Here is a 27,541-nt window from a genome sequence, read left to right on the forward strand (position 1 = left end):
CATACTTGCTCTCTCCATACCGGGCGCAACTGGGATACCTCCTCGGGAAAGGCACGCGTTCCCTGGCCTAACGCACCATCGTTCGGATTGAGAAGGCGATCAACGACCAACGTAGATCGATGAATGGAGCCACGGAATCCTACTACTTAAGATTGAATATTGAGCGCTGAGCACCCGGGGACCGTGGAGTAGTACATAGTACATACTGGTGGGGGCTAGTGCCAGAATAGTCCTCGATTATGTAATCGGTAGCGACCGCTGGCGCTGCGAAACTGTTGCCCCATTTAGATCAAAACTTTTTTCGCGGGAGTCAATTGTGGGCATCCTTGCAACTGACTTCAGATTGATACGGTTCTAGGCATGCGTGATGCGCAGATGCTGCTGGGGCCTGCCGGGTCGGGAGTCCGACTCCTTGGAGCTCGAATGGCAACACAATCCGATCCGAACCCATTGGCTGAATCCGGCCCGACGGCCCGCGCTGTGGTCGCTGTGCTCTCTTCGCAAAACATTCCGATTCTTCATGGTCAGATGTGGTCTGGCATGGGTAGACATGACCGCGATACTCAATTTCCTTGACCTGACTCGTGATTTAGGTGGCCCATTGCAACTTTGCTCAAATAGCGACTTATGGCCACTCCACGTCACTATATGTTGAGGCACAACAATACTCCATTTGTGCAGCAACAAGGTTCTACCATAATCTAGCTGCACTAATAAAGGTTGTAATAATCAAGAGCTTACTGGTGCATAAGATTCGACTTGATCACGGGAAGGCAGAACCGACTTTTTGGAAATCAGCCGCTCATCTTTCCATCGAACCAAGGATCACCTCTTCGAGGGAAACCCGGACCGTCATTTCCGCAAAAATACATATGCACAATATAAGAGGACGATCGAATTGCATATGACGCAGGTTATCGTTTACCCTCACATCACCGTATCTCCTGCAAACAATGTCTTTCGGAAAGGTTCTTGAACTGAACACAGGTGCGACCATCCCCGAGATCGGTCTCGGCACCTGGCTCTCTAAACCGAATGAAGTCGAAAGTGCTGTGAGTCACAAGTCATCGTAGTGTCCCGTCTTGCCTTGCTCACTTTCCTATAGGTCGAGATTGCTGTTCGCAATGGTTACCGTCACCTTGATCTTGCTATGATCTACCGGAACCAGGACGAGGTCGGACGCGCGCTGAAGAAAGTCATACCATCCGTTGTGACTCGCGAACAGCTTTTTATTACCTCGAAACTCTGGAACTGCTCGCATCAGCAAGGACCAGCCGAGGCAGAGCTTGACGAGACGCTGAAGCAGCTTGGACTTACCTACCTCGACCTCTATCGTATGTTGTCACCGAGCTTTCCTTCATTTTTATGAACTCATACATGTGTGACAGTTGTACACTGGCCTGTAGCATTCGAACCTGGAAACGGTCTTACTCCCTTCCATCCGACCAAGGAAGGAGAGGCACACTTGGACCTCAAGACCTCCCTTGTCGACACCTGGAGAACGATGATCAAGCTGAAGGAAACCGGCAAGGTAAGTCCACGGCATCGATGATAGTGCGGTCATCCCTATCTACTATTCGACAGGTCAAAGCTATTGGTGTTTCCAACTTCACGATCGAACACATCAAAGGCTTGATTGACGCTACTGGCGTCGTTCCTGTGAGTATAATTACCTAGTTCATGTTACCCATAATCATTCATGCAACTCAATATATCTAGGCTGTCAACCAGGTCGAGGCTCACCCTATGCTTCCTCAAGATGACCTCGTTGCATACTGCAAGCAGGTAGGCGTCCACATCACCGCTTACAGTCCGCTAGGCAACAACCGTGCGTGTCCTGCTCACTTTCATGCTACGAGAAGATGCTGACCTGCATATGCTTGCATTACAGTCGTTGGCAAACCTATGCATACCGAAAACGCTGCAGTGAAGCAAGTCGCCGAGAAACTTGGCGCAACCCCTGCCCAGGTTCTCATTGCTTGGGGCGCTTACCGGGGTTACTCTGTTATCCCAAAGTCTGTGCAGGAGGGTCAGTGGAAATAATGCCGTGGATGTCAAACGATCTGACCGACTCTTGTAGGCCGAATCGTCTCGAACTTCAAGCAGGTTACACTCAGCGAGGAAGACTACAACAAGGTTACAGCAATTAAAGTGGGCAAGTCCGAGCGGTGTGTTACCTCTTTCTGTGTTTGCTATTTTGCTCAATTTAACTTGCCTTAGTTTCAATATTCCTATTACCTTTAAACCCAAGTGGGACATCAACCTATTTGATGAGGAACTGGAAAAGACTGCTACCAACCAGGCCAATATTGCATAGGCCTGTTGGGGAAGGAGGAGGAAAGAAGTCTGTATATTTGTTGCCAAGCATGCTGTAAGCACGCTGGCTTACTAGCGTTCCCATAATCTACATAAATGCTGTCTGCGATACTGAAACATGAGCTTTCAGTATCACTGCTTTTTGGTGTAACAGCTGATCGGACGACAGTCAAGCTTGGCCAGTGTTGTACATGCTCACTCAACCAATTTCACGATCATGGTATTATCAACGAATCAGATTAAAAAATCTATGAAATCTATTCTACGACATCAGTGGGAGCAACATTGTTACATTTGAACTTTGAAGGACCAGAACACTGCAAATCTGATGCCGGTATGTAAAATGTTGTAAGTGTTAGATCAACGTTGATATATTGTAATGATGCATATGATGTGCATATAATTGATATTGGTCACATAATTAATGTCGTTCGTACGTGACATCCATTTAGTGAGCAGCACCCTTCGACGTCGAGGAGAACGGTCTGAAGTGGCTGTGTATCAAGGATTAAAATATTACGTAACATATCCGGGCGCACGTGCTGGGGGCAGAACTATTTGTGGGCAATTCTGCCGGCAGAACCGGTACTTCTGCCACTTGGCAAGTGCCACTAGGTGCGTACGACAATATATATCACTAGGAAACACCATTAGAAGACTCATCAGCATGTCCACATCCCACCGTGCCATATAAAGTGGAGAAACACTTTCGCTGTGATCCCCAGCAGCTTGACATATTCTTCCAGCACAGTTCTAGCATGTTCAGCTGTTCATCTTTGCTAACCTCCTTCGAGGCCCGAGGGAGACCCGGGCCGTCATTTCCCCGAAAACGCATGTGCGTAGGATAAGAAGTTGCATATGATGTAACGCTGTTTTTCGCTCTCACCTCACAGTATCTCCTGCGGACAATGTCTTTCGGAAAGGTTATTCAGCTGAATACAGGTGCAACCATCCCCGAGATCGGTCTCGGCACCTGCTCTGATCAAAACAAAGTCGAAAGTGCTGTGAATCAAAGACATCGTGTTGTCCCGTCTTGCCTTGCTAACGTCGCTATATGGCTGCTGTACATAGGTCGAGATCGCTGTCCGCAATGGTTACCGTCACCTTGATCTTGCCATGATCTACCAGAATCAGGACGAGGTCGGACGCGCGCTGAAGAAAGTCATATTGTCTGTCGTTACTCGCGAGCAGCTTTTCATTACCTCGAAACTCTGGAACTGCTCGCATCAACAAGGACCAGCTGAGGCAGAGCTTGACGAGACGCTGAAGCAGCTTGGACTCACCTACCTCGATCTCTATCGTGTGTCATCACCGAGCGTTCCTTCATATTTATGGACTCATACATGTGTGACAGTTGTACACTGGCCTGTTGCATTCGAGCCTGGACACGGTCTTAGGCCTTCACATCCGACTAAGGAAGGAGAAGCATACTTGGACCTTAAGACCTCCCTTGTCGACACCTGGAAAACGATGATTAAGTTGAAGGAAACTGGCAAGGAAAGTCCACAGCATTGATGGTAGTGCAGTAATTGAGCCTTTGTATTTACTTTTCGATAGGTCAAATCTATTGGCGTTTCCAATTTCACGATCGAGCACATTCAAGGCTTGATTGACGCTACTGGCGTCGCTCCTGTGCGTACAATAACCTAGTTCGTGTTACCGATAATCATTCATGTAACTAAATATATCTAGGCTGTGAACCAGATTGAGGCCCACCCTCTGCTTCCTCAAGATGACCTCGCTGCCTACTGCAAGCAGGTAGGCGTCCATATCACCGCTTACAGTCCGCTAGGCAACAACGGTGCGTGTTCTGTTCAGTTTAATGCCACGAGAAGATGCTGACCTGCATATACTTGATTAAAGGCGTTGGCAAGCCTATGCTTACCGAAAACGTTGTAGTGAAAGAAGTCGCTGAGAAACTCGGCGCAACCCCTGCCCAGGTTCTCGTTGCTTGGGGAGTTTACCGGGGCTACTCTGTTATCCCAAAGTCTGTGCAGGAGGGTCAGTGCAAATCATGCCGTGGACGTCAAACGATCTGACCGACTCTTGTAGGCCGAATTATCTCAAACTTCAAGCAGATTGCACTCAGCAAGGAAGACTACGAAAAGGTTACAGCGATTGGAGCGCCAGGCAACTTTGAGCGGTATGCTGCCTCTTTCCATGGTTGCTATTTTGCTCACTTAAACTCACCTTAGTTTCAATATTCCTTTTCGTTATATACCTAAGTGGGACATCAATCTCTTTGATGATGAACTTGAAAAGACTGCTACCTACCGGGTCAATATTGTATAGGCATTCAACGAGTGTCGGAGAAGGGGTAGGAAAGAGGCCAGTATATTTGTTGCCGAGCATGCTCACCCAACCAATTTCATGATAATACATGCGAGAACAGTGAGTCATGATCCACGGGGTCAATATACTCAAAGCAATCCTGAGCATGATATGGTAGTATCAAAGCCGCAGTGTGGACTGCTGAGGAGCGCTGAGGATGAAGGCCTCGCGATGGAAACGCGATCATTACTGGCGGATATGAATGCACAGTAGCAAAGGGTGAAATTACAAAACGCTGGAGCACATCCAGAAGCGGCTGAAGATCATGATGAACGTTTGTATGCAGAGTTAAAATAGGAGCATCAACTGGGATCCGAGCGCGAGACTAGCACTTACCCTTAGGCTTAGTTCTGCTCCCAGGGGGAGTGAGCTGAAATCCCGCGCCGTCACTCAGGCTATCAAACAAGCTTCAGCCAGCAAGTTGGCTTATAATACAATAAACGTGACCTTATAACGAACGGCATGACGTTATGAGAGCAAATTGCATTCTAGAGGTCCACCTAGAATACAAGGCAGCTTTTTGCCTAGATCCGGGCTACTGCGCAACTTGGGATCCAAGTCTGGTGGGTCGTAAAAATAAAGAGAGCAGTGGCTGCTGGGAGGAAAGCAACGGTGCCTGAAATCGGCTGGGCTCTGCGGGGAAATAATGAAATCAGTTCATTCCATATATACATACTCAAGTCGCAGGCCCTGCCTTCCCAGCATTTTAGGTTCACCTTTCAAATCCAACTCCTTGAAATCGCACTCTTGCCATCGTCGAGTGCTCCCTTTCCTTTGGTCCGTTTCATTCAGCCATGAGTAGTGGCTCGCCTACCGCGTATCTTGTGTGGTCTGTACTAGCATGCTTGGTGAGCGCATGGTGCACTTCTCCAAATAGAGCACGCTTCTCATGCCTGGGTCCATGCGTAGTTCTTCTGTTTCCTCATATTTCATCTTTGGGAATATGATAGATTCCAATGTCTCAAGTGGAGCGAGTCCGGGAGACAGCCTGGCGCATTCAAACGGTTTATGTCGGTGTGTACCTCGTGTTAAAGTTATTCGGATATCTCTGACGTCGTAAAAACTCTGTCAGTACACCTACATAGCAACCTTAACCTTCCTCGTGATGTTCAACGTAGCATACACATTCATAAAGTTCAAAGAAGGTTGTTTGCATTCCGCTTGCACAACGAATCTTCCTCATCTTTTATTGTCTAGGTTTTGTTATCACCCCAGACGGGACTAGTAAGTTCCCAACATGAGTCATTTTTCCCGAGCTCATTCCAGAATCCAGTCTATCCAAAACCCATCGAGTTATATTCAACTACTCACAAAAAGTGGATATTGCCTCTTCTGTTTTTGTTCAGCGCAGCCTGGGCCTGTGAGATGTAAGTGCTTCTCTTGCTGAGGTCATCGCACGGCTCATGTGATTGTGGCACATAGTATCACACACTGGGAAGGTAGGTCGTGGCTGAATCCGTACCCGAGATGTCATGTTCATTGCTCCCTCAGAATTGACATTCTGGCTCTTCATCCTTCATCAAGGCCCTAAGATACGGCGTTGGTTTGACAGCTGGGAGTTCCGAGTTTGGCTACTTGGTATTGTCTATTTGCATTTGCGATAAACTTCTTTTCCTGACGAATCGCTTTTTCTCCACAGGCACAGTCGTAGCGGGGCTAGGAATGCCCTTGACTACTCTTATTTCCCGTCGGGAGCTTGATACGGTAGAGATCTCTCACAGCTGATCTGGAGTGATCTTGATAGGCCTTCTTTACAGTGTCAGGCTTGGATTTTTCTGGTCGGATCGTCTGCCTCGACGGCAACTACTATTTTGTTTCTGTATGTTCTTGCAAGGTTTCCAGCTTTCATCCGACGAGTGAAAGCGGATGGAGGAGAACCAAAAATTGTCTTACGCCTCGTAATGTTTTATCAGTTGAACGTGAGTACCCATATTGTGTCTCATCACAGTTATCCATTGTAACATTCACCGTGTCAAGTTCGGACGAGTTTTGTTTAGGTTCTTGTTTACTATTCCGCTGTTCATCTTGGCACTGGATGGTGTACAAGGAAGTCATTCGATCAATGAAAGTCCGTGAGTAGAAGCTTTGTTTATCTACGTAGATTGAATCTCACTATCTTTGAAGTTTCTGGTCAGGTGTGTACAGGTAACCATGCGTGGGGCAATGTACTTAATCCGCTACCAGATTTTTTGATTTTGTTGGGTGGAATCGGTTGTTTTGTCTCTTCGTTCATGACCCTTTTGGTGAGCTTCTTCCTGGATAATATGTCCTCCCCATTCATGTTGGCCAGATATTCTTCCCCCGATCACTCACCCAAGAGCTGGGTTATACGACCGCTCTCATACCGTCAACCGTAGTCGATAAAACGGTATCGGCTGACATCAATTATGGTGCAGATAACCAGCACATCTCTTCGCCCATGCATACCCCCAAGGCCATTGTCCACCCACCTTCTGTACACTCGTCTGAGCATTCTCAAAGCGAAGACACGACGCCCGAATATGAATTTGAAGATTCGGCCAACAACACCCGTCATTATTCTCATTCACATGACGGACATATGCGAATAAGACAGCCATGGGAGCAAACGCAGGATATCGAGACAGACGGACAGTACATGTTCGACCGACACTCCGGGTGTCTGGTGAGGCCACACTCCGATGGTATTGCGATGGGTTTGCACCCTTATGTACGTCAATGTTTCTTTTTTCAATCGAAGTTTCTGAATGTTGCCATAGGTTCGAACATTCCGGTCACCAATTGGTGAGCTACCCTGACTGTCAATCATCGTGCCCCACTCATCTCCCACACTAGATATTTGTGACCTCGAGGATGATGACCACTCACTAGTGCAATAAGGCCCAAAAACCCCAAAATGACTTTCACGAGTCGTTCCGTGTTCCGTGTTCGGCGCCCTACGAATTTACGGTATATGCCGTTCGTTATTTCTGTTCAGAACAAGCTGTTGACTGTCTTTCACAGCTTTGATCTATTGCAATTGCCGGTTCCCACATCTACCGCCACTTACCGCATGTCATCTAACGATTTAATGATACCTTACCTACCACACTCTATCTATATTCCACCTATACTCCTGACAGTTATCTTTGAAGTGAGATACGCAGCCATGTAATCATATCTTGTTGTACTATTAGTAGAATTGGGTGCTCACCGGCACCACTCAGCGCAAATCAGGGAAACAATTTTGTTACTTTATTTTAAGTGTGATATATTAATAATACACTGCCAGCGCAAGACCGTGTCATGATCATCATTCATGGAGTAAGCTTCCGTTGAAGAAGCTTCAAACTCCATTCTGATGTACTCATCTCTGGCTTGGAAACCCGCTGTAATGGTTCAACAAGCTGTTCCTTCGCCTTCTCTTGCATTCTCGTAGCCCAAGAATCCACTGGTGTTGGCTCATCAGGCTTCTTCCAGATGTCCTCGATGGCCGCCCGCAGCTCACACTGCAGATGATCAAACTCTATTTGCAGAGCAACACCCTCTTCGCGGTGAGCTTGGGAAAGCTGGAGGAGATGTGGTAGTAGTTTTTTGATTTCTCCTGCAAGGGTCGTTAGCCGTGGTAAATATAACATAAATGCTCTTGAACCTTGAGTAGTGGCACATCTTTCTACCAGCTTTGCGACTGACTTGAGAATATACTCCTCCTCGTCGACGGTTCCTTTTCTGCCAGAACCTAACTTACGTTCCATTTTGCGCTTCGTCTTGGAACTTCGCCTGGGAGGGATCATTAGATGTCAGTGAAAGAACCGCAATGACCGGAAATCTCACTTTGAAGCTTTCGAAGTGGCCGAGGGTGCCACTGTGTATCGCGTAAAAGTGGTAGGTGCCATGGACACATCCGTCATAACGTCGACATTATGAAGAGTCGGATCATCGACATTATAGAAGGCGTCTACTCGCATTGTCATTTCGAAAGAAGCGGGGACGTCATGGATTTGGTACGCACCTGGTTCTTCCACCTTCTTGATTCGGAGCTCCGTCAATCGAACTGCTTGTTTACGAAGTTGTTCCCGCATCTCGTTGATATCATCACCAATCTGTGTGCGGCAATCCAAGGCGCACGGGAGAAGTAGTTGATCTATGAGTTCGGGTTTGGCATGTAACGCAATCTTGCATGAATGATTCAGCCAATACGTTTTTTGCGATTGTTCGAAACTACACGTACTATCCTCCGTGCTTCGGCGAATTCATTACCCTGAGCAAGGGTATTTATTGCCTGCCGGACATCCTTGGCGTAATCAAGGAGTACCCGTGCGGATTCACTGAAGCGCTTCTTTGAGAAGAGCTCATCTACTCTTTTAGTCGGTTTGGAACACGATTGCCGGAGAACTAGTCAGCGTACCAGCGATGCGATATGCAATCTCCGTGATTTCATCGCCATCAAGCTGCTCTTTCAGACAGAGCTCAAAGAGTTCCTGCCATTGTAGTGCTCTTTCGTAAGATACCATAGCGCGTCTTGCATCTGACGCCTCCACGAAAACTGATATAGAGAATCAATGATGATTTCTGTCATTTTGCGCATTGACGCACCTGTGGCTGCTTGATGATATTCGTGCCGATCAAAGAGCCAAGCGCCATAGATACCCAAAACATCCTGGAGGTACAGTCAATGTAAGTTTAGGATGTCCAATAAACGCAAAGATCGACTACCATATACTTGTCTGTGCCTTGCCAAATTGCTAGAGCCTCGTCATATAGTTGATATGTGTCTAGATAATCCAGAGCTTCCTGGAAGTACTCGGGACCTGGATCGATGTGTAAGGATTCAAGTCAAGTTCACATCCGTCAATACACCATACCAGCGAGACTCAAGCTGCGGAGAGCCTTCGCACGCCTCTTGAGGTGATCATCGATTTTGAAGTGCTGGTAATACTGGGGCAATGCCCTGAGCTCGCGAAGGAATGGGAGATACTCTCTCGGATCCTGAGAAGAGATGAGTTGCTTGGTAAAATTTATCAGAATAAGAAACACCTTTTGTGCGTGTTGTGCGACCATGAGGACAAGAGAGAAGTCATACATGCCTAGAGCTGTATCAAATAGTCGATCTGCATCAACAAGGAAAATGATGTATTTGACGGCTTCTTCGACCAAGCTTGGGTTGACGCCTGGATGAAACTAGTTGAGTTCGATGTCTCTGTAATACGATTGACAATTCATACCTCGCAAGTGGAGCAACAGCGCCAGGCCAGCTTCATGGTCTGGTGGTGACTTGACAACGTACGCAGTAAGGATGGAGTTGACATATTTCGTCAAATCCCTGTTTTCCAAATCTTGGCGCACAGAGTCGCAAACATTGGCGACAACTTCAGCAGGGAGTTGACTTCGCCTAAAAAATGGTTAGAGAAATATTGGAGTAGTTCATGGGTTGCATTACCCTACACTTGTCAAAAACAAATTGATGTAGTCGACGTCTTCAATCTGCTCCACGAACGCTGGGATACCAGCCTTGAAAACATCTTGATTGTGCTCGACGATAATGCCGAAGTCAATACGATGTTTACGGCAAGCCATGAAAGCCTTTCGCCACAGTCCACTGGAGTAAGACGTAAGCAATCAATGTGCGAGGGTCAATGACGAAATACGCACGCATCTAGATCGTTTTTGACGACCTCCATTACCATAGGTCGCGGGTTGATCGTCTCGAGATTCCCTCGTGGCATTTGAAGCACCAAGCTCATTGTACTTGGCACCGCTGTGACGATTCTTGAGCCTCTTTCAACACGTCGTTTTTGCCACGCTTGCGACGCGAGCTCGCTCGTTTTATTTTCGTCGCCAGTGGGCGAGAGCATACCATTTCTTTGACTTGAAGTGAGGATTGCAACCACACTCTCTAGAGGCGCGAATTGCACGTCATGTGAGGTAGTAGTGAAAATCACGAATCCGGAAGCAATAGTAAATGAGTTCACATTGCTGGCCAGTAGTGCCGATTCTGCATTCGAAATTGCAGCATAGATCTTGCCCCCTGCAGACAAACCCACGAAAAGTTGGGCGTCAACGCGTTGGGAGGAGAGACAGTGTTCTGTAAAAGAGCAAATTTGCGAATAAGATTCTTCTTCCCTGTGGACTACAAGGCCGTAATCAGCCACCAAGCCTATTCATATCTTAGGGCAGGGGCATTGCACACCTTGGAAGATGGAGCCATCAGGGGCCTGCCAAGCAAGATTTCCAGGAACTTCATGGGGGATAAGACGGCCATTTTTCTGCTGTAGCGATATTGTCCTTGATCTTGTCGCCGAAATTGACTCCAACGATGAAACAACGTGCTCAAAGTCATGAATCACGATTCGGTCATTCCCACTGCTGTCAGAGCCGAGCATCGCAGCCGAGATAGTCCTATGTTCACCATCATCATTCTCGGAGGAGACAAGAACTTGACGACAGTAGCAGAGCTCTCGCGGCAGATTGGCTGACCAGATAAGATTTGGGTTCATAACTGCTCCACCGCCCGGCGTGATTCGCGTGCGCAATGCCCAAATCATTACGTGCCCTTCTTGCCATACTGCAGCGAGAAGGTCATGTGATTGCGAGAGCGATATATGAGGTGGTACCTGGGACAGGAACAGGCTACCGGATGATACGTCAGTTGGCGTATTCGCTAGCAACTGATGTGATGACATGGGCGGAGGTACATTTTGCGTGCGGAACGGTGTAAGTAAAATTTTCTCTGTGGACCTCTCAATAAATGAAGGGACAAGGAACGTATATGAAAACTTACGACCATCAATGACCCCGACACAGCCAGTATCTTTGGCTCCAGCGCATGTCTCCCATGTGTAATCTTGCTGTATGATTTGAACTGCCGATTTTTTCAGTATGGCACGATACGAAAATATGTAAAAAGTGCATACGCGGTGATGTCAAAAGAAGTCGCGTGCCCACTTCAGGATGCCAATTGATAGACGTAAAGTGGGTTGATAATGGTGCCGATATCTCTTGTTTGAGATACCTGTGGATACTACCGTAAGAAAACGTTTTATGAAGGGGAACTTATTTTCACCAGTGATAGTTACCGGTGGTCCATAATTGCACGACATCACCATGTACCCGTTCAATAAGAACAGCAAGCACGTTCGAGTCCGACGACCATGCGAGATGTTTGATACGGGAGTTCCGGTCGTCTCGCAAATTAAACCCCCCATGTGGTAAACCGTTACGCTCAAAGAAGACGACGCCATATTTTCCGGTCCGCTGCGTGTCCAATGGTCCTGCGCGAATTTCTTGTTGTGTAGATGCAATTAGATTGCCACTTGGTCTCCAGGATAGGCTTGGTTCCAGACCGGCAATCATCTCTGCGGTAGATTGAAGTCGGGCTTCGTTTGAATAAACTCGTAAAACTCGTCCTTTGCTTGACTGAGGGGTTTGCATAACAAGAGAAGACACCACAAAATAAGCTCCGTCGCCGCGCCAACTGACCCGAGGGAGACCATCATCGCTAGGATCTTCTTGTATTTGAATCGGAGTCTGTGGCGAGGCTTTGAGATGTGCTCTTCCTATAGAGCCATGGAATTGCGTTTCCTTTGCACCCCACCCAACGTTTATTGGAGCATCTGAAAATGGATACATAATCGGAAACATAACAAGCCACAAGGAACAACGTACCTTCGCCAAAATCTTCAGTATGCAAGGGTGCTTCGGATAGGACATCGAATGTAGAGGTCATGAGAATGAGATTTTCGTCCCCTGAACATAGCATCAGCAACAATAAATTCAGGCAACCTCTGGAACTAGGAAGCGCACCAGTAATCATCACAAGAAGTGTATCATCAGGACTCCATTCAACAGACAATATACCTGAATCGACACTTCCTACAATATCTGGACCGCTCTGCATCGATCAACACAGCTTAAGGAAATCGTGTATATGCGCCTCACAATGAGCTCCCCAGATTCATCCAATTGCCAGGTAACTGTATCCCCACTCCTTGTCACCAAGACGAGCTGTGCAGATTCGCCTATAACTCGGAGAGACAGGACTTTCGGATCGATGGAGCTGAAAGAGCCACATAAAACAGGCGCATCCCATTCGCAAGGATCAACTGAAGTCCTCCATATGCGTACTCCGAACTGTGCGTCCTCCGATGCAGCAAAAATTAATCCTCTGTCAACGTCAAACGCAGCGGCGACGATAGATTCCTGGGGACCGTTACTAGAGGCAGAGTCGGTGGTTTGCTCATTGTAGGCCGGTTCTAAAGTCGAAACTTTGATGGCAGATGGCACTAGATTTCGCATCGTGGATGATCAGTTTGAGAGATGATTCGGATGTTTAGAACTTCATTCAGGAACGAAGAAAACCCTAACCCTAAACTCGTTCTTCGGAGTCTGACCACCTCTGACCTCTCCACCGCGATGGCGCCCCAAGCTGCTCGGAATGACAGCAAGCCCACGGCCAGTTCTTCACCTCGCTCAGGTCCCAAACGGACCAAGCAAAAGCGTCACCATCCTCAAAATACAGAAGAGTCCCTGCCCGGTGTTCAAAAAATCAAATCTTCACTCCGCCAAACGCGACGACTTTTGGCAAAAGAAAACCTTGCAGCTGATGTTCGCGTGGAGACTGAGCGAAGGCTGAAAGCGCTTGAGGGCGACCTTGCTCGTGCTGAAATAGCAAGGAAGGAGCGAACGTATGCTATGAAATATCACAAAGTCAAATTCTTCGGTGAGTCCAAAATGATATGCTACTCTGTCAGCAGCTATAGTATCAGCGAAGAGCGCCAGAAATTGGTCCGTAGGATCAAGCAAGTCAAACGCGATCTTACTCCGGCACAGGGAGAGGAGAGAGAAAAGTTAGAAGGCGAACTCGAAGGTCTGAGAGTGGACCTGAACTATACTCTGGTACGGGTCTCGAATCTCACGGAATAATTTTGTCAAACGATGATGCTACAGCACTACCCGAAAACCAAAAAGTACATATCACTTTTTCCTCCAGAAAGACGGCAAATTGATACCGTCTCGACAACTTCTGACGACAATGACCAACGCATCACGGTCCGTGCTCTCATTCGAGACCAAATGCAGCATGGCGAAATTAGCAGACAACCTGAGAATGAACTCGAAGGTGGCAGGCGACCAGTTACGTATACTCCGGGTCATTCCCGAGACGGAGAAGGATCTCGTAGAAGGGACGATCAAACTAGCCTGGCATCACATCACGCCACCAAAGATGATTTCTTTGGTGAGGATGATGAGACCGAAGCCTCCGGCGCATCAGAAATGGAAGTCGAGTAGTAGAGTTTTGTTTCACATGCCACCTTCTGATCTTAACGTTCTCGAGGAGTTATCCGAGAATAGAGTGATTCAACCAATGCCTCTAAAATAATACAATGCATGCGTTCTAAGTGAGACTTCTACTAAGAGCTTAATATTACATCATTGACATTGTACTTCATACATCGACAGAAAGCTTGTTCAAAATCGCAGACAACATCGGGTTTCCACCCAGTCTCTGAACTTCTGATCTACCCTGGACTTCCAACTTTTTGAGCACAGCCAGAGTGTAGTCAAACGACTTGGTAGTGTCCCTGAGGTAATTGATGGTGTGATGCTTGAGGGTAGGGGTCTTGGGGCGCTTTTGCAGGACATCTAACAATGAAATTTAATCAGATGGATTCATGAGAAGGAGCTGAAGAACTCACTCATGATTTGTCGGTTATCAGGCTGTTCCAGAATGCCGTGAACAATGGGGAAGGAGAATTTTCCTTCCGACAAATCTTCCGCGAAACCCTTGTTATCCGTGTACTATAGAGCGGATTCAGATTGTGCCATCGTGTCTCAGATTAAAAGGCTAACCTGACTGCTCTGAAGGTTCATGTAATCATCACGTATTTGGAAATGAACCCCGATGAGGTCCGTCAAAGGGATGTAGTCACTAATTAGAATTTCAGTCAGTTTAGGAACATCAATGGGCTCCACGTAAGACTTACACGTTTGTGTTCGTCGTAGCACATGCCATCATAAGTTTAACGGCAATCCTGAGGAGACCACCCGTTTCTGGCAAAGTTGTTCAGAAAAGGAACCTGACACAAAGATGACAACCTACTAGCTCTAACCATGTCCACATATTCTTCTTCTGTGGGACAGCGCAGAGTGTCGCGCCAAAGGATGTCCATGCCCTGACCACGGTGAAGGGACATGAGCTCACCTATACGTAATGTAACGTTAGAATTGCTTGCAACGATGATGACACATAACTAACCAGTCACCACAAGGTCCAAGTCATAGTTGGGAATGAGGCGGTCGGGGAAATCAGTCTTGTCGGCTGGAGAGTCGTCGCCGATCCCACTATCTGAACTCGAGCTCGAGATGGGAGCACGACGCCGAACAGCCGGCCTCAAAGCAGCTAGCTCCTGGTAGGCTAAGAAGTAGACGTAATTGGCAGTATTAATAGTCTGAGGAACACCATATATTTTGTGGGCGACTGGAAGATTATCCTCAATAATGCCTTTCAGGGGTAACGGCGAGACGAGACCAACCTGGGATCCCACGTCTGAGCTGAGAGTCATCTTCGATATCATCGATCCTGTAAACAGGGAATAAGTGGGCGCTAAAAGGAGTGCGACAAAGTGAAGACATACAAGAGACTGCCATTATGGAGGAGACCAACTACACGATTGATGACCGCAAGCTTGTCCTTTGGAACATTAAGCCAGTAGTTGAAACTTTCAATGAGCTTTCCCCGAATTTCTTTGCCCGGGTTAGCAGTGATGTAGCTGTATGGTTCCAGCAGCGACTAGGATGGCGAAGTTAAGTTATGCAACCTCGAGACCATAGGCGCCACTCACAGATTCCTGAGCTTCAGTCCAAGAGCTTGAAGAGGTCCCTTGGAGGGTTGAGAGGAAGTTATCGTATTTGTCGACGGTGGCCATAATTACGGAGTATTGAAGATGGGATTTAGTTGGGTTGATGCGAAGCTGGACTCATTTTATATGAAGAGGGTAATATACACGATACTTATTCGGAGGCGACAAATCCAGCCGAAGTAGCTCAAACCCAAAACAGTAATAGTAGTCTTAGATAATTTTGGTCTTGCCGAATAGGATGGTAGCCCTGACCGACATGGCTAACAGTTAACGTACGTTCCCTGTATCGCCTTGAGCGGAGATCTAAGAATCCTCAGATGGAAGTAATCTGAAGCAACGATGCAGCGTGAGATTAGGAACGTTTGTATCTCGTCGATAAGCATGCCCAATGCTCCACTGCCTCCAGATCTAGAGTAGACACAGCGCCTCCATGCATCATCGCAAAAGATATAAAAAATTGTGACACAACTCGGTCCGCTGTTTATACCGAACATCTTTAAATTTGACGGAGAACTTTCACAGCTGTGCTGGTCACGGTACTCTCGTACGATGATGGCGAACGCATTTGGATCAATCTTCAAGTCGAACGATTTGTACAGTTGAGGCGAGCTGAGGAAGCGAGCAGCGATAAGAGTGTGGGACGTTCTTGTATGTCAAAGGAAAGTACAGCCCGTAGTAATATACAAACGAGCTCGGAGGAGACGTGGAGGCGAATTGTAAACGCGAATAATGGATAGTAGTACATATATAACATTCTAACACTCCGAGGTGGTATAATGACGACGAAACAGACTCCAAAAAGTAACCCCACATCCATGTTCCCGCTCAGCAAATCTCTTAAAAATGACCAACAAGTTTAATCCCCAAGCCCTACAGGCACATCGGGGCGAGACTTGCGGTCGGAGATCGCTGATTGCCAACATAGCTCCTCATAACTTCGGACAGGTGAAAGAACCAGGTCCGGGTCAACATCTTCTAACCAAGCAGTGTTATAATCATAAGCACCCGGAATGATCCGGCGCAATTCGTCGTGGAAAAAGTCAAGCAAAAGCTCTTGTTGCGCTATGGCTTGCCGAACGTCTTGCGAACATGCGCAAGAGTAGGAATCTGGGAGAGGCGAAGAAGAAATTGGACTGTCGGTCCCAGGTAAGCGATACCAAGGACTGTCCCAAGCAATGTTAATGTATTGTGCCGCGGCTTCGCTGTCAGGAACCGTAGAGCTGGCAGCGGTGTTATCACTGCTGTCCGAAAGAGATTCCATATGGTGGGCTAGCCAAGGACTTATATCAAAAGTCATCAGACCATCAAGGCCATCGCAGGATCCGTATTCATCATCCTGGAGATCACAAGGACCCTGATGGCCGACGAAATTGAATGGATGCGCATAGATGCCGTCGGGCGATGAGGGCACTTTGGAGTCAATATTAGGTTTTTCGTCCTAACAAGTTTGGTTTGCGATAAGTCAGATGGCAACTTCATTTCATTCAAGCGCTGACCGAATTAACCCCTGTGATCCAATATTGGATATTCTTCACATCTTCATACATCGGCTTCGATCGCGATCCCGACTTGTCCTGAGGTGATATTTGCGACATAAAATGAGGGTGGTAGGAATCGAATTGACCAGCAACTCCAGGTCGAAAACTAGCTGAGGAATGATATGCCATGCGAAAAGTACAGTGTCTGAAAATACAGTGTTAGGAACGCAGCCGCGCGGGCATGAGTAATGAATTGCAACTCTTCAGGAGCTTTTTATGACATCGCCGATTGTATTGAAGCATACCAGACGTCGACAATAGCGAGTACCCGTTATGGGACTCCGGGGCGAGAACCTATATCACACGTGACGATGTGACAAACGGGTGTACAATCAAGACAATAGCTAGTGTGGGGCCGGCAGTCCGTGAATAGAATAGCCCAAAGCTAAAGGGAGTTTGCTGGAGCCGCATAATACTAGGCGCCAGAATTTGTTGTCTTGCGGTGATAAGGAATGGATCTAGTATCACTTTAAGATTGTATCCGGGCGTAAACAAGTGTCAGTTGAGCATGTGAGCAGGTGTACAACAAAAGAAGGTAGTTGACTTGCGTTTGATGAGCCAATCATATGGTCTCAATCACGATTGCAGTCATGACGACCACTCGTGCTGCCATCGTTTAAGCCGAAGTCTCCCCAGAATGATATCGTGCCTTCCTTCAGCCATCTTTACGACCTCACCAATCGCGTTCGAACACTGCTCGTCAAACAACCTCAATTTTCTATTTCTCCTGAGTGTATGATCGGGTCTGGTGCCGGGTGCCGGAAGAGAATAAGGCTGGTATTGCGCAGACGTCCGAGGGAGCTGCGGTCTCCAAAAAGGCTTGTGGGAATAATACAACTTTTCGACCCACAAAACGTGGTTTCGTCGTAGCCATTTCAGATTGCGAGTGATTTTATGGGCGAGTCCTCGTGATACCGCCGCGGTCGCGAGTAGTGAAAGCGTATGATCCACTGAGAATTTCGACACACCATTCAGGACTCGACATAATTAGAGATGGCGCGAAGAATGAGATGAACCCACCCCGTTTGTGCCATGTATATAGCCACTGGACAATATTCGTCCGCTCAGATGAACATACGTCGGGGTGCTGAAGCCTGTGGATTTTGAATGCAGCCTCGTCGAAAACAGGCCTCCACAACCGACGGAATTGTGTTTTCGACGGAGAGTGGTGCAGCACTACCGCGGAATTAGCTCGAAGAAAGAGCCGGTACAAGCTTCTGAATTCGGTTGGAAGAGTAGCGTTGGTATGCCTGAGAGTCATGGTTAGTACATTACTCTCAGCCTTACAGATTTGGCTGAAACAGTACATCAAACTTACATGCAGTGACTTAATGCGGGATGTCTAGAGTCTAGACAAAGGTATCAGATTATGTAATATTGGCCGACTTTCCGTAGGATTTACTAACTTAGAATTCTAGATTTTATTCTAAACCTTAAAATTCGGAGGTTCGGCAAGGCGGAATTTTTATCTAGAAACTCGTTTCAAACCGTAGACACGAGTCAAATGAACTTTCTGATCTAATTCTACTTATGCATGGTGCAGAATGTAGCACGGATCTAGTAGACTGTGTGAGTGGTATACCGTCGCGGACATTGAAACATTGTCTGGAACAGGGCGCGTTTGACGTGCGGAGTTGGAAGTTGCTTACGTTTTACAGCGGCTCCTCGGCACATAAGGCTTGAAACGTGTACGGGAAGTCACCCAGTCGCGTATCCTTTTTCATTGCGCTCCAGCTCCTTGCAGATGAAACCATAGGTCGCGGAGCCGAGTGCACTTTCCAGATAGCGGCCTAAATATTTTAGACTCTTCCCAGGTTCAACATCGGTTTCATAGATGAGTAATTTCATGGCCGGTAGATTCTCATTATTACTTTGATTTGCAGGGCCAGACCTTACGTTGATGGCAAGCGTCCGTGACAGCGGAAGTGACTAGTTTTGTTCGCCCGTCAAGTAAGTACTACTAAAAAGTAGCTCACCCTCACTTGTTTGACACTACTAGATTAGCTCCGAGGATGTTCACATGCACGACAACTTGCGCGCTCGCGGCATAAATGCATAGCTGGAATCTCACTCCTGCCCCTGATCTTTGGATTCGAATATGCCCCACGGGAATAAAGAAATCCATCACGTCCTTGTTTTTCATAGTTTGCTGGCGATAAAGAGCAACAAGTTCAATCTCGTCCCGCTGGGCACCCAATCTGTGATTGTAAGAATGGTTTCGATGATATGTCGGCAAACAAGCATCAACGTCATGCAGGACAAGTAAGATGGTTATAGAATTGATCCGTGTTGCACAATTTACTTTGTAGCAGTGGTTCGCCAGCGAGTGGCTACGTATGTCAAGCATGTCAAGGTTGGCCCAACTTGATCATTGCAAAGGCCAAAATTGAACCAACATTTTTCCGATATCCCGCGGCCGAGTTACCAACCACGATTCCTCGCACTTGTGCCAATCACGATGTCCGTGATAGCAATATGACTATTGTCATCACCATATCATTAATCCGAGATAGTTCCACTAATCTACCGTGGAGAGGCAAGTTGGACCCACGCTCAAAGGCGCAGGGAGTGATAATACCGGCGAAGGCACTCACTAAAACAGAGTGTCTTGGCTGCGGCCTTTGCAATGAATGGAGGATCGAAGCGAAGAGATATATGGGGTTTTTGAAAACAGGAACTTTGAATTCGGAAGGGCACCGCCATAATTGGAGATTGACGAGATGGACGATTGACAGCAGTGATGCGGCAAAGATCTCATCGGCTGGCACGGAGAATTCGACAAATCTTTCATCCGGAGTGTTCCAGAAACGCTCGCGTATTAACAAGTATGTGCGCGCAGAACTTGTTGCCAGGGGTATATGATCCATGTCTCTTGGCATGTTCCTCACGTTGACGCGAACGTGCTAATTCCTGTAGGGGATTTATGGGCGTTGCGATTTTATACGACATGCTACGATGCGTCGCGTATTGTCTCGCTGAGCACCGCCTTCCAGTGTTGCCAGATCGTTCCTTGTCACACGACTCGCAGATTCGCAAGCAGATCAACTAGAATTGCTGGCTGAGGGGTCTTTGGGTTTTCCGTGGCCAGCGACATTACAAATGCGCAGAACTTCTTTATGTGGGCTCCTAACTGTTAAGCTATCAGTATCTGCAAATAAATGGTGAGTATTCCGTTTGCTCGCTCTCCTCCCCGTTGACGAGACGTTTAGCTTAAATCCACTGCATGTCTAGTACTAGTCCTTTGGAGACGTTTGTGTCAGGTCCAATACCACCGACTCAAAAGGCAAGCACACCCCTACTTACCAATCTTTAGATACCCGTACTCACGTTTCCGAGGCACCGATCCCTCGTTGATGCGCTGCAGTTCTGCAAAGTCCAATGCTCTCCTTTCTTCCCATCTGAGTTGAACTCTGTGTCTATAGCCACCTATCATTACGCAGCTAAATCACTGATATGAATGCCCCAGATCAAGTTCGGCAACCAGCGCATTTGGAACGCATCGAGTATGTACCATGGACTATCGACGATCTTGGTCACATCACCGACTAGATTCTCAGGCCCACATCTATGATTTAACTGTCCTAGGAAAAGCTCTAAAATTAAATTTAAAAGACTCAACACAAACTACACATTACACCACAATGAAAACCCCCCTAGCAAACGAACGGTCTCCCAACTTGGCCATCGGCGTAGGCTTCGACGATGAGCTATCATCAATCATTGACAGTGAGACGAGTGTCAGATGCGAAGACACGAACACTGACCTTTATCGACACATAAGTCCCAGCGACACAGATGAAAGTGCCGGAAAGAATAGTCAACACAGCCAGTGTAGTCCCGATTGGTCGTCGTTTGAGCCCGTCCATGCCACCCTCGAGATGATATGCGTCATGCAACCAGAAGAATCCGGCCAAACCGTACGTGTACCATGCGGCAAAGAGGGCTGCCGCGATGCCGATTAGGTAGGAAAATATCGGAACTGCGATGGCGAGAATTGCAGCAAGAGCTGAGCCTGCGAGACACAGCAGAGTCCAAACCGTCCACCCGAGTAAGGTATGCGAATGGACGTGCTCTGAATGGCGAAATATGCGAACAAACACCAGCTTTGTAGCTGTATGAGTGTATAGCCCGGAAGAGCTTTCGAAAAAAGAATTAGTGAGGGCTAGACCAAACAACAACGCATCACTGACAACAGGAAATTTGGGAGAGCAATGGCAAACGCTGCCTTTGCCCATACCGGAGGAAGAGAAAAGAGGACCGGGGACTGGACCGTGTTTCCAATGTAGACATACATGACTACGCTGAAAACAACATAGAATATTGTAGCGAAGCCCTGTAGACACCATGCTGCCTGAAAATGGCCTTCAGTCGCAACATCGAGTACAGGAGCGTTCTGACCTTTATAGCCTCCTCGGGTTTACGCATCTCAGATATCAGAATAAAGAACCTGTCATAGGTCAGTTTCAGCAGGAATACCATGCCCAGAGTCATACATGAAGTGTCCTAGTAAAGTAGTTAGGAATGTTGATTAACATCACAAAATTCCGTACCTGCATATGCAAAAACCTAATGAGCAGATAAGCAATGCTAAGTTACTCGAAGACATAAGAAGGTACCCACAGGATTTGTGACAGCCAAGAAAGCATCGAAAAAGTTACTGGAGGCAGCTACTGTTAAAGTCCGTCCGGGAACTGGGTTCACCCCTGCTCCAATCATTGCAATGAAACCAGCTATGGCAATGACTGCTGCGCTAACAAGACCCATCCATGCCAACCGATCCAGTGTCCGCGGTAGTGAAATCAAGAAAGCAACGGCGCCAGTGATGAGAACCAGATACATACTACACATGCCCTGATTCGAAAGCGTTGACAGTGCCTGCTGGCTGGAAAGTAGTCCAGAGCCCTGTTTGTGATAATTCAATTGCAACATATTCCAGTTAACTCAAGGACGCACCGAACCAAACACAGCGAAAGAAACAGTTCCGAAGGCAAGCACTTCCCGAGCCACAGGTCCGAACATAATGTATCCAGCGTCGCCTAGAGTATCTCAGGTGTTTGAAAATCACCGACGACAGAATTTATTACCCATAGTATGCACATTAGGATGATTCAGCTTGAAGTCGATGAGCAACTTGGCAGTGTACAGGCCAAAAATACCGAGAAACACGATTAGAATGACAGCGGGCACAATGCCTGAAGATTTGTAAAAACGCTGCTCCTCATGGAATTCAGAGGACAGTAAGCTCACCAACGACTGCTAGTGCGCTTGGGAGAGACAGGATACCATTGCTGACGATTTCAGCTATCATGAGGAGGCTGACAGCCTACGTTCGATCAATATTTTACTGTGTGCAATCTCGCATAGACGCACCTGCCAGCTGAGTGTCTTGTATTGGATCTGATGGCTACCATCTTCACCGAAAACATCTCTAGTACCTTTCGAATCTTGCTTCTCGGCGGTCATCGACGTGGTTTCGTCCACATAGGGTTGTCCATGCGCTTCATACGTCGGATGGGACGCCATCTAATGGGTGTGATAAGGTCAGGCTACGAGAGCACTCACATCCTATAAATAATGCGGAGCCTTCAGGATAAGCGGAAAAGGCGAACACCGCACTGCCCCATTTGCCCCGGTGTAGACGAAACCACCCGTCCCTACCCCTGTTGGACTATCCGCAATACTCACACCCGAGGAACGCCATATATTCGCCAACTCACTCACGGCATCACCAAGCAACCTCCATCTCCTACATCCTCACCTCCGAAAAGCCAACCAACTACTGATGCGCCGCACCAACAAAACGGGAAGGCTCGAGCCGATGAGATTCCGATTGCGGATAGTTAACAGTTGCTACAGCCTGAGCAGTAGGGTTGAGTGTATACGACCAAAAAGGAAATCTAGATTGCACTCGCAGCAGCAGACGGTTGTAGTCCTGGGCAGAACTATTTTGAAGCAGTTATGCCCGCGGCAGAAGAAAAATGTTGATCGTGGCGCGTGCGGCTATATTGATGTGAGACCACTAGATAGCGAGTTCAGGTCCTCGTGAGTCGTATTCCTCTCTCACTGCATTTAAATTTTACAGTGCTTCAAGTTGTGCTTCGGGTTCGCACTGCTCGTCGGGAACGTATCAATCGGTAGCTAGCGAGCCTAGCATGTATTCCATATTGTCTTGTGTCATGCCGATCTAATAGTCAAAGCCTCGCACCTACCATAATGCTTGTCAAGTACAATGCAGCCAGGCTGTGTGCTACCATCATCATGATGTCAAGCGGCAAGCCCCAAACATGCCAAAGCACCGGTTATACCACGACAAACTCTCCCCAACACCTCGGTACTATGTCAATCTCCAGACGTATCTATGCCGCGTTAAAATAGTTATGCCACAGCCTCATGTGACTGTCCTGGGCGTCTTTTGGAACACGAGGCAAGTTGAGGCAGTGTGAAGCGATACCCGCGCCTCACAGCTTTTATCAAGACACCCACAATCCGCGAAGTCCACCTCGACGTTCGACACGTAAATGTCGGATCTCGTTCCTAATCGAAAGTTTAGTGAAGATCATCATGAAAGCGCCATAACCGCAGTCGTAATGTCCCCTGAAGGACAACGAATGATTACCGGCTCGTACGACAGAACGCTTCGTTTGTGGGACTTGAAGACGGGCGTTATATTGAAGAAGATGGAGGGGAATCGCCATGAAGTGCGGGCATTAGCGGTATCATGAGATGGGCAATTGATAGCAAGCGGTGGTGACAAGGGAGAGATCATCATCTGGCATGGAGAAACTGGGGAGTATCTCGTCCAACTTGGTAATGATGGTCGACTCCTATACGATCTTCTCGCTGGACTTTTCTCCTGAAGGGACAGTGCTGGCAAGTGGATCCATGGACTGGACGACGAAGTTTTGGAGCACTGCAACATGGCAGATGCAAGGAAATCCAATCGAATCCAGTACTTGGGTCAACTGCGTTCGGTATTCGCCATCCGGCAAACTTCTCGCCATTACGACAAATAGCAATCTCAAAATTTACAATTCGGACACGAAGGAATGTATTGCAGACATGGGGGATGACAAATATGGGAGACTCGCGTGGACACCCGATGGCACACGCCTTCTCTTGACGTGCTATCACCTTGGTTACCCAGCAATACAGGAGTGGGATACATCGACCTGGAAGCAGGTCGGTAATGACTGGACAGGCCACAGTCACCGTATTAAAGACATCGTCATTAATCCCGCTGGCACACTTGTCGCCACTGCATCTCTTGACGAGGATGTTCGTCTCTGGGGGCTCTCAGATAGACAAACCATTGCCGGATTCCAGCACTCAGCCCCGACGATGTGTGTTACTTTCTCCATAGACGGCAAGCACATCCTCAGTGGAGGTGAAGACAAGATAATCTCAGAGTGGGCAGTACCTGATGACGCTAATTCAAAGGTATGTTTTCATCGTTGACTCTAGTAGCGCGATTCGAGCATGCTTCTACAGGTCTTCATCACCACTATAGTCGCTCGTGCCAACTCCAGGAAACCGGCCTGGAGACAATTCAGACAAGCTCAAAGATCTAGTCAGTCTGGGACTTCGGCACCTCCGAGCGGAGTTTAAAATCTGCTCGATGTTTCGAATGGCCATGCCAATCAGTCCCGCCAATGCGCCAGCCGCCGCCGCCTAACATTTCACTGGAATACTGCATGTTCGTGCTCCGCCTGAGGCCTCAACTCTTCCCGCCGTTCTCCTTGCCCGCCGATAATTTCGCATGAGGGATCATTACATAATGGTTCAGAATGGTAGAGGAACTTGCAAACGTACTAACAATCTAGAGATTCATACCAAATTCATACTATGCGCTTGTTAAACAGGCCCTAGGCTATTTTCTCGAATAATTCATACTCTCCTTTTGCCCTCCACGATGGCTACCGTAGCCTTCGATAACAGTGCATCCGCCGTCTCTGACGCACCTCCTTTGTGTGATGCGATCTATACATCCGTATCAACAGATTCCACTAGGTGTAAACGATCAGTATATCCATTCAAGCAAAAACGCCGCCAAGCTCTAGTTCTATCTCGCATCCATGCAATTGTCTCCTCTCCTGATCTCGACGTTTCCTCTGTTTTGTCGATTATCAAATCCTGTGCCGCTGCTCTCCCAACAGCGGAGTTCTCCAACCTGCTTCAAAAACGCAATATCGTAAGTATCTCTATCCCCGGACACTCCGAGTTCATATTTTTGTGACCTATGACGCAAGTTCATATATACGATGTATTGTACGGTATCGTTAATTACAATAAGAGGTGTCTGTACACTATGTTTGCCGTCATCTTTTCCTCGCTCGAATGTCTCGTCGATATCGCACTCTTGACAGTAGTACTGGTAGTATGCGAATGTGCGTAAGTCAAGTACGTACGGGCTTCGGTGGAGCGAATTGCTTCCGCGGGCTCAAATGTGGCTAGGTTCCGAGTGCTCCCAAATGCCTATGATCTCATCAAACAAAACCGGGCCGTCGGTGACAACACTACCACCACCTCTGAGCGCGCGGACAATCAATGTCGGCCTCCGAACATTGTCCCGTTCCAGCGACAAAATACCGTAGTATGTCACGTTGGTACAGCATGTGCATGAAATCCCACAGTTTATTATAGTCCTCTTTATCAACGATCTACTACCTGTAAACAAGACAATCATGGCACCGCTCACGATCTTTGTTGGTTCATACACCGACTCCATCTACACGTTGTCCTTTGATCCAGTACCGTCGACAGGATCTCCGACTCTTAATCTTCTGGCTCGAACAGTCGTCGGCCACCATCCGTCATGGATCACATTTCATCCGTCCGATAAATCCCTCATATATACAGGGCTCGAACAGGCAGATGGGGAGGTTGCCGCGATCAAGTATGGCAGGGATGGAACTGTCGAAGGAGAAGTGGTGGCCAGGGCCAAGAGTGGTGGTGCAGACCCTTGCCACCTTCTTGTCGCAGAGGACGAGCTTATCATCGGAAATGTAAGTCCCCCAAACGTCGGCTCTACCTATTCTAATGTTCCCTTTCTTGCATCCGCGTCTGCATCTAGTACTCCTCGGGCACAATCGCGACCCTTCCGATATCAACATCTGCCCCTTACATACTCTCACCACACCCATGGACGCTTTCGATGCCGTTTGAGCATGTAGGTCGGAACAAAGCTCGTCAATCTTCATCCCACCCCCATCAAGTCATCCTCAATCCACTGAGCCAAACGGAGAAAGAGCTCCTTGTCCCGGATTTAGGTACAGACAAGGTCTGGAGACTCACCAAACGAAACGATGGCAAGTGGTCCATTCGCGGTCACATTGACTTTGAAGCAGGGGGTGGCCCACGACATGTCGCAGCTCGAGGTGTGTCACTAACCTTCACTTTTGAAACCTTGTTGATTGTTATAACAGGAAATACCCTTTACACGCTACTGGAGCTCACCTTGAAGCTTGCTGTGCATAATTTCCCTCCGCTTCCGGCGCCCCCTACTCCTCTTACATCTCTGTTCGCACTTTCTGCATTACCAGTACCGGATACCATGTCGGCAGCGGAAATTCTGCTACCCGAACCCAACGCATCCTTCCCTGAAACATTCATCTACACATCGAACAGAAACGACCCTCATCCAGAGGGTGACACTATTACAATATTCTCTCTCGCCGCCGGAGAGGGTCAGCCAGAGCTTGTGAACGAAGTGCGTACGGGGCTAGTTCATGTCCGGGGAATGGCATTTGGAGGTGACGAAGATAAGTATCTGATTGTAGGTGGTGTGGAAGGTGGCGGGGTGAAGGTATTTGAGAGGATTGATGGTGGCAAGGGACTCCAAGAAATCGCGAAGCTCGGTGAAGACGTTATAGGACGTCCCACCGGTTTCTTGTGGTACTGAGAAGTCAGGATGTGAACCGGTGGACATTCGTCTGCTCGCCAGCTGGAGTGTAGCATTTATGGGTGTCTGTCACATCAGGTCGAGGATACCAGTTGTATAGTATGATTGCTTGTAGCTTATATGTAGGTGCGGATGAAGAGGAGGATTGAGTAAGACATTTATACTATACTATCTTGTGTATCAGGTACTTACCAAACAAGTTACAAGACCTTGTAATTTGCCTTCGTGCTGATCTGTCCAATGAGTTTCCACACACGCGGGTGCTCAAGCGCTCATTCCCGGTCCATGAAATATCAGGTAGAGACTGCCAGTGTGTTTTCTTTGATCAGGCCATGCGGACTCGTGATGTGCACGGCCCGGCTTGGAATTCTGGAAAGCCAAAGCCGGCGGCCTGAGCCGCAGCTCGGTAGGTTTGCAGAGGCAATGAAACCGTTCCAAACCCTAGGCCTGACCCCCAGTGAAAACCTACGGGTGGCGTATCTCACCATCACTGTACAAAGTACTGTCTTCAAACTGTCTTACAAATATTTTCAATCGGGCGCAGACTTCCCACTGTCTTCAAGCTTGTAATGGACCAATGATGCAAAGTGTTCGCGTTTACTCTGTTTCTCTTCTTGGCACCTTCTTCACCATATACATAG

The 27,541-nt window shown here is 47.7% G+C and overlaps 11 protein-coding genes across 11 annotated transcripts; 6 read left to right on the plus strand and 5 right to left on the minus strand.

Moving 5' to 3' along the window:
- Nucleotides 1-757: 757 nt before the first annotated feature.
- F5147DRAFT_713936 (NADP-dependent oxidoreductase domain-containing protein) lies at nucleotides 758-2,773 on the plus strand. The gene is made up of 8 exons (XM_041438435.1): nucleotides 758-1,052; nucleotides 1,106-1,334; nucleotides 1,389-1,531; nucleotides 1,585-1,659; nucleotides 1,720-1,828; nucleotides 1,892-2,029; nucleotides 2,081-2,168; nucleotides 2,221-2,773. The coding sequence occupies exons 1-8, from the start codon at nucleotides 954-956 to the stop codon at nucleotides 2,315-2,317; spliced, it is 978 nt and encodes a 325-aa protein (XP_041288896.1). The 5' UTR covers nucleotides 758-953; the 3' UTR covers nucleotides 2,318-2,773.
- A 148-nt stretch (nucleotides 2,774-2,921) lies between these two features.
- On the plus strand, nucleotides 2,922-4,608 carry F5147DRAFT_815930 (NADP-dependent oxidoreductase domain-containing protein; the record flags this gene model as incomplete). The annotated part of the gene is made up of 8 exons (XM_041443550.1): nucleotides 2,922-3,320; nucleotides 3,388-3,616; nucleotides 3,671-3,768; nucleotides 3,874-3,948; nucleotides 4,009-4,117; nucleotides 4,180-4,317; nucleotides 4,369-4,459; nucleotides 4,512-4,608. The coding sequence occupies exons 1-8, from the start codon at nucleotides 3,225-3,227 to the stop codon at nucleotides 4,606-4,608; spliced, it is 933 nt and encodes a 310-aa protein (XP_041288897.1). The 5' UTR covers nucleotides 2,922-3,224.
- Nucleotides 4,609-5,266: 658 nt separating this feature from the next.
- On the plus strand, nucleotides 5,267-7,837 carry F5147DRAFT_713950 (uncharacterized protein). Its single transcript, XM_041438436.1, has 16 exons — nucleotides 5,267-5,495; nucleotides 5,557-5,661; nucleotides 5,720-5,792; nucleotides 5,845-5,871; nucleotides 5,921-6,014; nucleotides 6,070-6,086; nucleotides 6,139-6,225; nucleotides 6,287-6,351; nucleotides 6,405-6,566; nucleotides 6,625-6,719; nucleotides 6,772-6,782; nucleotides 6,832-6,890; nucleotides 6,938-7,336; nucleotides 7,386-7,410; nucleotides 7,462-7,575; nucleotides 7,630-7,837. Exons 1-15 carry the CDS (start codon nucleotides 5,442-5,444, stop codon nucleotides 7,503-7,505), a joined length of 1,317 nt encoding a protein of 438 aa, XP_041288898.1. The 5' UTR covers nucleotides 5,267-5,441; the 3' UTR covers nucleotides 7,506-7,575; nucleotides 7,630-7,837.
- On the minus strand, nucleotides 7,838-12,904 carry F5147DRAFT_713955 (pol II transcription elongation factor). The gene is made up of 20 exons (XM_041438437.1): nucleotides 12,544-12,904; nucleotides 12,409-12,496; nucleotides 12,271-12,351; nucleotides 11,669-12,218; nucleotides 11,520-11,617; nucleotides 11,387-11,467; nucleotides 10,796-11,335; nucleotides 10,258-10,735; nucleotides 10,046-10,204; nucleotides 9,831-9,997; nucleotides 9,643-9,776; nucleotides 9,471-9,594; nucleotides 9,322-9,416; nucleotides 9,202-9,265; nucleotides 9,014-9,151; nucleotides 8,837-8,961; nucleotides 8,618-8,780; nucleotides 8,440-8,563; nucleotides 8,258-8,385; nucleotides 7,838-8,209 (listed from the first exon to the last, which is right to left on the minus strand). The coding sequence occupies exons 1-20, from the start codon at nucleotides 12,898-12,900 to the stop codon at nucleotides 7,923-7,925; spliced, it is 3,981 nt and encodes a 1,326-aa protein (XP_041288899.1). The 5' UTR covers nucleotides 12,901-12,904; the 3' UTR covers nucleotides 7,838-7,922.
- An 8-nt stretch (nucleotides 12,905-12,912) lies between these two features.
- Nucleotides 12,913-14,004, plus strand: F5147DRAFT_713957 (uncharacterized protein). Its single transcript, XM_041438438.1, has 3 exons — nucleotides 12,913-13,324; nucleotides 13,376-13,500; nucleotides 13,552-14,004. The coding sequence occupies exons 1-3, from the start codon at nucleotides 12,922-12,924 to the stop codon at nucleotides 13,891-13,893; spliced, it is 870 nt and encodes a 289-aa protein (XP_041288900.1). The 5' UTR covers nucleotides 12,913-12,921; the 3' UTR covers nucleotides 13,894-14,004.
- On the minus strand, nucleotides 14,005-15,613 carry F5147DRAFT_640939 (isoprenoid synthase domain-containing protein). Its single transcript, XM_041433048.1, has 9 exons — nucleotides 15,447-15,613; nucleotides 15,240-15,394; nucleotides 15,138-15,184; nucleotides 14,861-15,082; nucleotides 14,705-14,806; nucleotides 14,589-14,655; nucleotides 14,455-14,533; nucleotides 14,301-14,403; nucleotides 14,005-14,247 (listed from the first exon to the last, which is right to left on the minus strand). Exons 1-9 carry the CDS (start codon nucleotides 15,528-15,530, stop codon nucleotides 14,051-14,053), a joined length of 1,056 nt encoding a protein of 351 aa, XP_041288901.1. The 5' UTR covers nucleotides 15,531-15,613; the 3' UTR covers nucleotides 14,005-14,050.
- Nucleotides 15,614-16,092: 479 nt separating this feature from the next.
- On the minus strand, nucleotides 16,093-16,982 carry F5147DRAFT_713961 (uncharacterized protein). The gene has a single exon (XM_041438439.1). The coding sequence runs from the start codon at nucleotides 16,759-16,761 to the stop codon at nucleotides 16,321-16,323; it is 441 nt and encodes a 146-aa protein (XP_041288902.1). The 5' UTR covers nucleotides 16,762-16,982; the 3' UTR covers nucleotides 16,093-16,320.
- Nucleotides 16,983-17,508: 526 nt separating this feature from the next.
- On the minus strand, nucleotides 17,509-18,263 carry F5147DRAFT_815958 (uncharacterized protein; the record flags this gene model as incomplete). Its single annotated transcript, XM_041443551.1, has 2 exons — nucleotides 17,509-17,952; nucleotides 18,023-18,263. 2 exons carry the CDS (start codon nucleotides 18,261-18,263, stop codon nucleotides 17,591-17,593), a joined length of 603 nt encoding a protein of 200 aa, XP_041288903.1. The 3' UTR covers nucleotides 17,509-17,590.
- A 434-nt stretch (nucleotides 18,264-18,697) lies between these two features.
- F5147DRAFT_713968 (uncharacterized protein) lies at nucleotides 18,698-20,506 on the plus strand. The gene is made up of 6 exons (XM_041438440.1): nucleotides 18,698-18,952; nucleotides 19,007-19,264; nucleotides 19,315-19,856; nucleotides 19,919-20,163; nucleotides 20,234-20,285; nucleotides 20,367-20,506. Exons 2-4 carry the CDS (start codon nucleotides 19,101-19,103, stop codon nucleotides 20,062-20,064), a joined length of 852 nt encoding a protein of 283 aa, XP_041288904.1. The 5' UTR covers nucleotides 18,698-18,952; nucleotides 19,007-19,100; the 3' UTR covers nucleotides 20,065-20,163; nucleotides 20,234-20,285; nucleotides 20,367-20,506.
- Nucleotides 20,507-20,655: 149 nt separating this feature from the next.
- On the minus strand, nucleotides 20,656-22,525 carry F5147DRAFT_583032 (transmembrane amino acid transporter protein-domain-containing protein; the record flags this gene model as incomplete). Its single annotated transcript, XM_041431696.1, has 10 exons — nucleotides 20,656-20,709; nucleotides 20,767-21,139; nucleotides 21,193-21,353; nucleotides 21,401-21,449; nucleotides 21,541-21,568; nucleotides 21,619-21,904; nucleotides 21,956-22,038; nucleotides 22,087-22,194; nucleotides 22,250-22,325; nucleotides 22,373-22,525. 10 exons carry the CDS (start codon nucleotides 22,523-22,525, stop codon nucleotides 20,656-20,658), a joined length of 1,371 nt encoding a protein of 456 aa, XP_041288905.1.
- A 2,956-nt stretch (nucleotides 22,526-25,481) lies between these two features.
- On the plus strand, nucleotides 25,482-27,378 carry F5147DRAFT_713988 (Lactonase, 7-bladed beta-propeller-domain-containing protein). The gene is made up of 3 exons (XM_041438441.1): nucleotides 25,482-26,004; nucleotides 26,073-26,376; nucleotides 26,425-27,378. Exons 1-3 carry the CDS (start codon nucleotides 25,684-25,686, stop codon nucleotides 26,898-26,900), a joined length of 1,101 nt encoding a protein of 366 aa, XP_041288906.1. The 5' UTR covers nucleotides 25,482-25,683; the 3' UTR covers nucleotides 26,901-27,378.
- The last annotated feature ends 163 nt before the right edge of the window (nucleotides 27,379-27,541 follow it).

The sequence above is a fragment of the Suillus discolor genome, assembly GCF_016758755.1.
Source record: "Suillus discolor strain FC423 chromosome Unknown F5147scaffold_61, whole genome shotgun sequence".
NCBI classification, from domain to species: Eukaryota; Fungi; Basidiomycota; class Agaricomycetes; order Boletales; family Suillaceae; genus Suillus; species Suillus discolor.

What these genes read in the sequence shown, in the direction of transcription:
- F5147DRAFT_713968 (XM_041438440.1), top strand. Translation starts at nt 19,101, where the DNA reads ATGCCCCACGGGAATAAAGAAATCCATCACGTCCTTGTTTTTCATAGT. An exon ending in ATCAACGTCATGCAGGACAA is followed by an intron (nt 19,265 to 19,314) that starts GTAAGATGGTTA and finishes ACTTTGTAGCAG; the next exon opens with TGGTTCGCCAGCGAGTGGCT. An exon ending in CGCAGAACTTGTTGCCAGGG is followed by an intron (nt 19,857 to 19,918) that starts GTATATGATCCA and finishes TAATTCCTGTAG; the next exon opens with GGGATTTATGGGCGTTGCGA.
- F5147DRAFT_713957 (XM_041438438.1), top strand. Translation starts at nt 12,922, where the DNA reads ATGATTCGGATGTTTAGAACTTCATTCAGGAACGAAGAAAACCCTAAC. An exon ending in TCACAAAGTCAAATTCTTCG is followed by an intron (nt 13,325 to 13,375) that starts GTGAGTCCAAAA and finishes GTATCAGCGAAG; the next exon opens with AGCGCCAGAAATTGGTCCGT. An exon ending in TGGACCTGAACTATACTCTG is followed by an intron (nt 13,501 to 13,551) that starts GTACGGGTCTCG and finishes ATGATGCTACAG; the next exon opens with CACTACCCGAAAACCAAAAA.
- F5147DRAFT_640939 (XM_041433048.1), bottom strand. Translation starts at nt 15,530, where the DNA reads ATGGCCACCGTCGACAAATACGATAACTTCCTCTCAACCCTCCAAGGG. An exon ending in TGTGGACATGGTTAGAGCTA is followed by an intron (nt 14,656 to 14,704) that starts GTAGGTTGTCAT and finishes CAACTTTGCCAG; the next exon opens with AAACGGGTGGTCTCCTCAGG. An exon ending in TGAACCTTCAGAGCAGTCAG is followed by an intron (nt 14,404 to 14,454) that starts GTTAGCCTTTTA and finishes TCCGCTCTATAG; the next exon opens with TACACGGATAACAAGGGTTT.
- F5147DRAFT_713955 (XM_041438437.1), bottom strand. Translation starts at nt 12,900, where the DNA reads ATGCGAAATCTAGTGCCATCTGCCATCAAAGTTTCGACTTTAGAACCG. An exon ending in GCTGTTGCTCCACTTGCGAG is followed by an intron (nt 9,777 to 9,830) that starts GTATGAATTGTC and finishes AGTTTCATCCAG; the next exon opens with GCGTCAACCCAAGCTTGGTC. An exon ending in GCCACTTCGAAAGCTTCAAA is followed by an intron (nt 8,386 to 8,439) that starts GTGAGATTTCCG and finishes GATCCCTCCCAG; the next exon opens with GCGAAGTTCCAAGACGAAGC.
- F5147DRAFT_713950 (XM_041438436.1), top strand. Translation starts at nt 5,442, where the DNA reads ATGAGTAGTGGCTCGCCTACCGCGTATCTTGTGTGGTCTGTACTAGCA. An exon ending in CGATGGGTTTGCACCCTTAT is followed by an intron (nt 7,337 to 7,385) that starts GTACGTCAATGT and finishes ATGTTGCCATAG; the next exon opens with GTTCGAACATTCCGGTCACC. An exon ending in AACATTCCGGTCACCAATTG is followed by an intron (nt 7,411 to 7,461) that starts GTGAGCTACCCT and finishes CTCCCACACTAG; the next exon opens with ATATTTGTGACCTCGAGGAT.
- F5147DRAFT_713936 (XM_041438435.1), top strand. Translation starts at nt 954, where the DNA reads ATGTCTTTCGGAAAGGTTCTTGAACTGAACACAGGTGCGACCATCCCC. An exon ending in CGAATGAAGTCGAAAGTGCT is followed by an intron (nt 1,053 to 1,105) that starts GTGAGTCACAAG and finishes ACTTTCCTATAG; the next exon opens with GTCGAGATTGCTGTTCGCAA. An exon ending in CCCAAAGTCTGTGCAGGAGG is followed by an intron (nt 2,030 to 2,080) that starts GTCAGTGGAAAT and finishes CGACTCTTGTAG; the next exon opens with GCCGAATCGTCTCGAACTTC.
- F5147DRAFT_713988 (XM_041438441.1), top strand. Translation starts at nt 25,684, where the DNA reads ATGGCACCGCTCACGATCTTTGTTGGTTCATACACCGACTCCATCTAC. An exon ending in ACGAGCTTATCATCGGAAAT is followed by an intron (nt 26,005 to 26,072) that starts GTAAGTCCCCCA and finishes GTCTGCATCTAG; the next exon opens with TACTCCTCGGGCACAATCGC. An exon ending in ACGACATGTCGCAGCTCGAG is followed by an intron (nt 26,377 to 26,424) that starts GTGTGTCACTAA and finishes TTGTTATAACAG; the next exon opens with GAAATACCCTTTACACGCTA.
- F5147DRAFT_713961 (XM_041438439.1), bottom strand. Translation starts at nt 16,761, where the DNA reads ATGACTTTTGATATAAGTCCTTGGCTAGCCCACCATATGGAATCTCTT.